Source organism: Euprymna scolopes, chromosome 27 (genome assembly GCF_053919585.1).
Source record: "Euprymna scolopes isolate OS-2025 chromosome 27, ASM5391958v1, whole genome shotgun sequence".
Lineage (NCBI taxonomy): Eukaryota > Metazoa > Mollusca > Cephalopoda > Sepiida > Sepiolidae > Euprymna > Euprymna scolopes.
Window position 1 is genome coordinate 88,550,652 of NC_136508.1, and position 9,372 is coordinate 88,560,023.

A 9,372-nucleotide genomic window follows, 5' to 3' on the forward strand; every position below is an offset into this window, starting at 1 on the left:
TTTTTTCTCTCATTTTTTTTCTCACAACTTTGCTCTTCGGCTCCACTCGAGTGTCATCATCGAATGTTCTAAATTTTCGCTAAAACATAACAATACAAGAAATTTACTTAAAACATGTCTTTACACACACACACACACACACACACACACACACACACACACATATCTTAATAATTATAAAACTCTGTGGACTGTCCGGGCGTCCTTTAATCTTGTATTATAATAAAGTCATATTCTTGTCTGTTTTTTTTGTCAACAATTTAATTAATATATATATAAAAGGTACAGTGTTTCATGAATTACTTTCCACGTTTTCAAAACGGACTTATATGTACTTTCATTCCAGCATGATTTCTATATAAACTATGTATTCAAAAGAAATCTACATTCAATGAATACCCTTATTTGCATATTACATTAAAGAAAATATATTTTAATAATTAGCTCGATTTTATTGTTGTTGTAATAGAATCGTTTTAATTATCCTATTTAGAAATATTATTTAAATTGAATTTATTCAATTTATTTTTACTTTAATTTATATTTATTGAAATTTTATTTTCAACATTTAAAACTGGAAGTAAGCTTATTTATTTAAGCTATAGGAGTCATTTCCCGTTCAAACTCTGAACGTTAGTTCGCATTTGTTGTGGTGGTGCAAAATAGGAAAAATGAATTGTTTTGAGAAAGAGACGAACAACGTGTTAAATTGAATTAAACGAACTATTAATTATTTCGTGAAGAAACAAATGAAAGAAAAGGGTACAGCGCGTGTTTAGTTTGGCATGCGTCTCTCGCTGTTAACTGGTGAGAAGTAAAGTCTATTGTTGTAGAGAGAGAGAGAGAGAGAGAGAGAGAGAGAGAGAGAGAAAGAGAGTCAATCCAGTTCACGGAGATAGAAAGCGTGTAAGGTGTACGTACTGTCTGTTGACTCTTGCCCCCACACATAGTAGCAGATGACGTGAGGCACGCGGGTGCAGGCGCCCCGAAAAGGACCGGTTATTCCGTCGACCTCTCAGGTCGGAAGCTGAATTGAAAAGAAGGAAGCAGATTATGTCTCTTGCTTTTATAGTTGTTTCCGGTGGTCTTTTGCGCATGTGTGGATTTCCTTTAAAGAGAAGTGATGTTGTCCATGTGTGCGTACGTGTGCGCACATGTATGCATACATGTGTGTATGTTAGCATGTGTGTGTATGTACGCGAATATATCTACGTGTGTGTACTTGTGCGCGTATGTTTGTGTGCGTGTATGTGTATGACAAGAAAAATGGCTTGAGATGTGAATGTGTGTTTTTGTGCGAGACTAGAAAGGGCTTGTACAATACTGCCCTTCCCAGGAAAAAAAAAATATGCAGTGTATATATTTTTTTAAATATACTGTTTTGTCGTCCTGTTTTTTGGGTTTTTTTTTTTTTTGCTGTTGGTGTGGTTGTTTAAAAAATGTCAAAAACGGAGTGTGTTCATAAAAAGTATTTACTTACGCGTGGAAAAGGCGTTTACTCTTTTTTTAGGCTGACATTTGTTTTGTTTTTGTTTTTTGTTGTGTGCTGACATTTGCAACGAGTTGCTTGGACAGTGAAGTGTATTGTTCATTTGGAAGGAAAATTTTTGTTCGTATTGACGTGGTGTGTCAAGTTGACGGTGTCTTCGCAAGTGAGTCTGCGGTAGTGTGTGTATTATCTGTACGAGCGCTAGTTTCACATTCGTTCGTGTTGAACGGTAGTGCCCAATTGCCGGCTGTCAACTAAACTTCCAGTTGTGAGTTTATCAGTGTGCATGGTGCATCTTAACTCGTATGGTTGATTCAACTTCTTCCTATGTGTTGATAGGGATGTCCTGTAATTGTTTCTTTGTTGTTGCATCTGCTGTGTGCGGGAGAGAATGTGCATAGGCCCATGTGATTTTGCTCCTCGCGTTTGTTGCAGGGTAATGTCAGGAAAACGTAAAAAATGTTTGTCGAGCTTGAATTTTTTTTTATATTTGGTATGAAGTCGACAGCTCCGTGTCTATTTTTCTGACGAGTCTGATGAGGGGTTTCGTCATTGTAGTTCACTTGATTTTCTTTGTTGAAATGTTCGTTTTTTTTTTTTTTTGTTTATCAAATAAAACGCACGTCTCACTCAAAACATTTAATTCCAAAAAGATAGAGTCACCATGCGGGGTCACCAGTTTGTTGTGGACTTATGGTATAGAAGGAAATGCGTGTTCATCTCATGTTTTTTGTTTTTTTTACATAGGCGTCACCACTTATCAAGGTCGATAGGCCACTCAAGGATAAGAGTTAAAGAGTGTAGAGTAGTCAAAAGGACAATATAGTAATCATTAGTAATGGAAGTTCGGTAAATTTGTTAACTTAAGTAGAACGGCTCATCAGAAACTTGTTCACGTTGGACTTGAAGACATCCATATTATAGACAGCTGGAAAGCAGGAAAACGGAAGACAATTCCACAGGCGTGCAGTTCTAAGAAAGAAGCTTTGATCATGGAATCTATGTTTAGGTTTAGGTACAGATAAAGAGTGGGGAAAATTATTGATAATGTTTTCAGCTAGTCTAGTGTTTCTTGTGAAAGTTTGGCGAGGGGGGACCATAGATTGAAGCTCAGTTGAACACTTTCCATGAAAATAACGATAAAGCAGAGACAAACTCGCAACATCTCTTCTGTGAGATAGAGGTTGCAGCGAAGAGAAAAGGACATCTCCCACCAGGCCACGAAGTCTATTTTGAACCCTATCAAGGCAGGACAAGTCTTTTCTAGCAGCTCCTGCCCATATGTGGCAACAGTATTCCATCCTTGGACGTATCTGGCTCTTATATAGATAGAGAATTGCATCAGCAGTGAGATATCTACTGGATCGATTTGTTGTGGTGGTGCAAAATAGGAAAAATTAATTGTTTTGAGGAAGGAACGAACAACATACTAGGATTTATTTTATGAAGAAACAAATGAAAGGAAAGGGTACAGCACGTGTTTAGTTTGGCGTGCGTCTCTCGCTGTTAACTGGTGAGAAGGAAAGTCTATTGTTGTAGAGAGAGAGAGAGTGAGAAAGTCAATCCAGTTTGGTGTGCGTCTCTCGATGTTAGCTGGTGAGAGGGAAAGTCTATTGTTGTATAGAGAGAGAGAGAGAGAAAGTCAATCCAGTTCATGGAGAATGAAAGCGTGTAAGGTGTACTGTCTGTTGACTCTTGCCCCCACACATAGTAGCAGATGACGTGAGGCACGCGGGTGCAGGCGCCCCGAAAAGGACCGGTTATTCCGTCGACCTCTCAGGTCGGAAGCTGAATTGAAAAGAAGGAAGCAGATTATGTCTCTTGCTTTTATAGTTGTTTCCGGTGGTCTTTTGCGCATGTGTGGATTTCCTTTAAAGGGAAGTGACAGTGTCCATGTGTGCATACGTGTGTGCATATGTGTGCATACATGTGTGTACGTTAGCGTGTGTGTGTATGCACATGAATGTGAGTGTATGTACGCGAACGTGAATGTGTACTTGTGCGCGTATGTTTGCGTGCGTGTATGTGTATGACAAGAAAAATTGCTTGAGATGTGAATGCATGTTTTTGTGCGAGACTAGAAAGGGCTCGTACACATTTGATTTTCATAGACTAAGATGGATGCGTTTTATGCTTTGCTAAATCCAACATGTGATCACTTTTCGTAACAAGTTAGAATATTTAGCATCTCTTGTATAGTATGTGACTTACATATGACTATAATAAAGGCGGATTTTCGACCTCTATAACAATTAATAACACTAAAACTTATGAAATAAAATTTATTCAACATAATTTTTACTCTGTTTTCAAGAAATTTTTTTTTTTAAAATTAATTTTTTCAAACTGGTGAATCCCACCCCACCCCCCCAAAAAAGCAGGAAAAATGGAACCGAATGTGATTATTACATATTTTGATGCAAACAATGAAAACAACGCGATTTTAAAATTTTTTCTTAAATCAAATAATTAATCAATTTTTCTAATAGTTTTACTAACTTATTTTTTAAAATTGTAACTATATATAAACTGAAATTAAATTTTATAAAAACATTCTTATATTCCCCCCTCCCACGATTTTAGCAAAATCGTGTGTGGGGGGGGGCTTTAATAGTTTTTTCACATATTAAAATATAAAATTTAATTTCGGATTTCAGTCGTTGCCGATTTACATGATTTTCTCGATTTATTTTTGAAAAAATAAAAAATAAAATCCATTAAAATGATTTAAGCTTTGCGAAAAAATATACATTTGCCTTAATTATATTTGATAGTGTTGTGGTCCTATATAGGGGGTCAAATATTAAGGTGAAAGATTCCCGGTGTTCACTGTGAGCGGTTATACTACGCGTGTGCTCTTGGTAGTTATTTACTTCCCCACGAAAACAAAATGTGACACAAGGGCGTTTTTAATGTGGGAGAAAACCAGCTCCCCCAAAAGGTGGCACTCTGGCAGTGTGCAAAAATAAAATTGTCTTAGTATAAAAAGGTTTCCCTCATCATTGACTAAGGACAATTTAACTTGGGTGCAGCGTCAGAGCAGACACCACATCCCGGCCATCAGGCCAACAGAGAGGAGAACTATGCGTGTGCTCTCTGCTCGACAGCAGAAATGTCTGGCTTACATAGTGCCAGACTAATCCATACTATCATAGATATAGGAGTGTTAAATTCCCGAAGATTTTATTCCCCAAAATATAGTTTTTCTTTCTCGAGTTGACCTCCAAGAGGTTTGTCAGTTACCTTTTTCTGCCAGAACAACGTATTTCGGTACTAGTTAGAAGGGGTTCCAGGTCCAATGCTTTATACAGTAGCTCCAAGATCTCTTCTTCTGGCGGAGTTTCACTTAACTCATTCGAAGTGCGTTAGCATATCTGGTTCAAGTGTTTCTTATGCGTGGAATGTGTTACTTCCACCATGCAGATCATACGACCGATCCTGTTCTTGATTGTTCCTTGCTACCAGAAAGAATTATTATCTTTGTGCATCTGGAAGAATGTTTTTTCATCCGGCATGGAATTCTTTTTGAGAACAGTTGTCTTTGCGGGTTTTACTTGTTTTGGCAATAATTTGTCAAAGACTGGCCGTATTTTTCTTGCAAACATCACTACCGCCAGAGGCATCTGGGATGGTGTATTCTCGTTATGCGTTATGCGGTACACCCGAAGAACTTGTTGCAATGGAGTGTCCTTTGTCTTCTTTAAAGCCCTCTCCAAGATGTCCACAAACTTTTGGCCTGTCTGTTTCACCTGGGGTGGTTAGTCGGAGTTGTGATGTGGTCAGTGGCGTATCTAGGGTATGGCAGGCATGGCCCGTGCCATGGGTGCCACTCTGACATGGGCGCAAAAATTGCTTGACAAAAATTAAAATTTGAACATATGCGTAATTACTGGAGCGAGTTTTTCTGCATAATTCCGATATATTCAAACCGGAATAAACGGAAGGCCACCACCCTTTATGCATTCCATGTCAAATCATCCAGACACCCATACCCTCAGATTTGGCTGTAATTTGCAGTGCAGGTAGACAATATAGAAACTAAGAAATCCTGAAAATTTGAGCATCTAATTCCAAGCGGTTTCCGATTTAGAGCATTTTTTGTTTTCGTTTTTGCTGCATAATGTGGCGCCCGGGATAAATTTTGTGATGTCATTTCTTTGAATATTTTCTGATTGAAAGATTGTGTGGCTCTGAAAATTTGCACAGGTAAGTATTTTGACCCAAGGAATCCAAAAATGGCGTCGGATTTGCTAAGAAGTGAATGTTTATAGAGATATTAAGGGTTTTTGGATTTTTTACCCACATGCACCAAAATCCAATAAAAAAGGGTGTGGCTGATATGGTAATGCCTTTTTTATAATATATTTTTTCTAGACACAATAAATTACCTCTGGACCAAAAATGGTAAAAAGTTCTTGTTCCGTTCACTCACAGTTTCTGTTGAAATCGGGTCTATTTTCGATGATAATGAAAAATATTCCCTCCCCTATTAGATGTAATAATTAATTTATTTGTCCTCTAGTACAAGGCAAAAGATGTGAAAAAGAACATATTACCAAGTTTGTTTAATCTTGGTCGTGTTAATGTTACTGATAAAACTTCATAAAATCAGTAAAACCACGTCCCTTTCCTCCTAACCTTAAGTCCTGATGGCAATACGAATGATGAAATTTAATAAAATAGTTAATTTAGTGAATATAATTCTGGCATTTTTATTGTGTTCGCTTATCTTTCGCGGAAAGACAAAACAAACGGCAAAGTTGACAAAATGCGTCCTAGCCGCTAAAAACTGATGGGGTGCAGTTATGACAGCCGGCTTATCATTATAAGCCTCCGAGTAGATTTTGATTGTGTTTGAAAGATTAAAGTCTAAAATAATCTTCAAAAGAAAAAAAATGTATTTTCACATGTGAAAAAAAGTTATGAAGAAAGATACGAAAAATCAAAAATATAGCTAAATTTCAAAGTTTTAGAATTTTCGTAAACATTTTCATTATAACTTTTTTTTTTGTAAAAATACATGTTTTCTTTTGGGGAATAACTTTAGGCTTTAATCACCATCAAAAACTAATGGGAAACTTATAAAAAATTATAATAACCTGACCTTCATAACCAAAACAATAATTATTTTAGCATGCAGATTGAGAGATGAGTTTTGCATTTAAATTTAACATAAAATTGATTTCCCATACCATGACCATTCTTACTTTTAAAGCAATTAACAATTTTTTTTCCCAGATATTATTACAAATTAATATATGCTCACGGTCACTTATATTTCTATAGTAGCAGATGAATGGATGCAATGTAGCTTGATTTTTATTCCAGTGGAATCTTTAAGCCACATCTTGCAAAATAAATGAATAATTCTCAAGCAGAAGCTGAAAAGTCAAGTAAAGTCTTAATGCGTTTGTTCAAGAAGCCTGCACCTTCTGTTAGTACTGTTGAATCTGAAGATGGTTCAAAGGCACAATCTAATGGAGATCCTAAGTTGAGGGAGAAGGCTTGTCATGTTGGGAGCATGGAATCAGAAAACGACAAAGTACATAGATTTATGGAATCTGATGCACCAGAGTTCATTGCAGAACACGATATTGGACTCTTAAATTTTAGTAAGGATACTGGAAAACCTATTTTTGTCAGATAAAATGAGAACAGAAATCACAAAGCTTGGTTCAAAATATTTTCAGAACAGTCATGGACCTTTTCTGCCTATAAATAATCGCACAATGAGTAATAACTGGTTCAAGAGGAAATTAGCAAATGGCGAGGAGGTGACTCGCTCTTGGCTAGTGTATTCGCCTTCCAAAAAGTCTGCATATTGCATCTGCTGCCTGCTTTATTCCCGATCAGAGCATCAATCCACATTGCAGCAGGAGGGTGGATTTAGTCAGTGGAAAGCACCTGAAAGGATGACCGTTCATGAAAATGCTAAGAATCATCGAGAGTGTTTTACACTGTGGAAAGAACTGGAAAGAAATCTGACTGAAAAAAAAAGGGATTCTTGACGTAAAACTCCAGTTACAAATTGAAAAAGAAAAGCAAAAATGGCGTGACATTCTCATGAGAATATTACACGGTATCAAATACTTGACAAAACAGAACCTTGCTTTGCGAGGACACAGGGAATCATTTCAGGCAGATGGTAACTCAAATGTGGGTAATTTCCTTGGTTTAATGAAATTTCTTGCCGTCTTGGATCCTGTGATGCGAGAGCACCTCGCTCTTATTGAAAGTCATCCTTACGCATTATCTTACATTTCCCCAGGTGTTCAGAATGAATTTATTCATATTATGGCATCTACCGTTCGCAAGAATTTACTAGACAGCATTAGAAATAAGTATTATGGTCTTCTATTCGACTCAACCCCAGACCAGGCACATCGTGAGCAGATTTCAGAAGTTGAAAGGTTTGTGGATATTGATTTTGAAAGGAAAACAGTTTGTGTTAGAGAGTCCTTTCTGGGTTTTCTCCATATACGTCAGAAGGATGCTGCAAGCTTCGTTGAAATTATCATGCAACAACTGGAGAAAGACCAGATGAAGATAGAAGATTGTCGGTCACAATGTTATGACAATGCTGCTGTGATGGCGGGACACAGAAGTGGTGTGCAGCAAAGAATAAATGAAAAAAACAAGCTGGCAGTGTTTGTAAATTGTGATAACCATTCACTTAACCTTGTAGGTGTTCAGGAAGCCAGGCAAGACACAGAAATGGCCTCATTCTTTGGAGTTATTGACTCATTGTATAGCTTCTTTTCCCGTTCCACACAGCGGTGGGAGAAATTAAAAGATGCTGTCCCACTGGTTTTAAAGGCTGAAGCAGAAAGCCGTTGGAGTTCTAGAACAGAAGCAGTGAAGCCTGTACAAATGTATCTTGACAAAATCGTTGATGTACTAGACAGCATGATAGAAGATGTCAGCCAAACAATTGATAGCCAGAGTGACGCTAAACAACTAGTAAATCGCATACTAACATACGAGTTTCTAACATTGTTGGGTTTTTGGAACAAAATACTTACGCCAATAGATAGAGTGCAAAAACGATTGCAAGACAAGACAATGAATTTTCACAATGCTGCCCTAGACATAAAAGGCCTAAGAGATCATTTCAATGATGCAAGAGAAAATTTAGTTGATGAATGCTTGGAAGATGGCAAGAACCTTTGTGAAAAATGGGACGTTGAAATCAAAAGAAGGACAAGGGGAAAAACAAGAATGGCTGGTGAAAATGCACGAGATGCCGAGTTATCAAGAACAGATGAAATGAAACGAGTCATAAAGGGAGATCTAGACCGCCTGCACAAAGAGATGTATGATCGATTCTCCCGGTTATTTGACATCGATTCCAAATTTGGCTTTCTGTTAGATGTCCAAGGCCTTTGTTACGGTCCTGACTCATCTGACTGTGAACAATTAGAGTCTACGTGTGAAAATTTAGGAGCTGTGTACAGTTCAGACATAGATGGCAAGCAATTATATGAGGAGATTATTGATTGCAAGATGTTGATATCAAGTCGTACCAACTTAAAGTTATCGCGTCCTGAAGACCTTCTGACATTCATAGTTGAATATGGTGATGAGAGGGTATTTCCCAATCTGCGAATTGCTTTGTAAATAATGTTGACAATGGCAGTATCTATTGCAAGCTGCGAGCGAAGTTTCAGTTTACTGAAACTAATTCTTTCATGTCTCCGAGCCTCAATGAGTCAGGACAGATTGTGTGATCTAGCTTTGATGAGTATAGAAAGGGAAGAATTAGAGAAAACTAACTTTGATAAAATCATAGACGAATTTGCTTCCATAAAGGCACGAAAAGTGTTATTTTAGAATGTTATTATTGAAACAAAAAAGGACGGATTTATTGAGGTTTATTGTGGTAT

At 37.3% G+C, this 9,372-nt stretch overlaps 1 protein-coding gene across 1 annotated transcript; it reads left to right on the forward strand.

Moving 5' to 3' along the window:
• The first annotated feature begins 7,552 nt into the window (after nt 1-7,552).
• LOC145248734 (52 kDa repressor of the inhibitor of the protein kinase-like) lies at nt 7,553-9,106 on the forward strand. The gene has a single exon (XM_080110382.1). The coding sequence runs from the start codon at nt 7,553-7,555 to the stop codon at nt 9,104-9,106; it is 1,554 nt and encodes a 517-aa protein (XP_079966508.1).
• Nucleotides 9,107-9,372: the final 266 nt, after the last annotated feature.

What these genes read in the sequence shown, in the direction of transcription:
- LOC145248734 (XM_080110382.1), top strand. Translation starts at nt 7,553, where the DNA reads ATGAGAATATTACACGGTATCAAATACTTGACAAAACAGAACCTTGCT.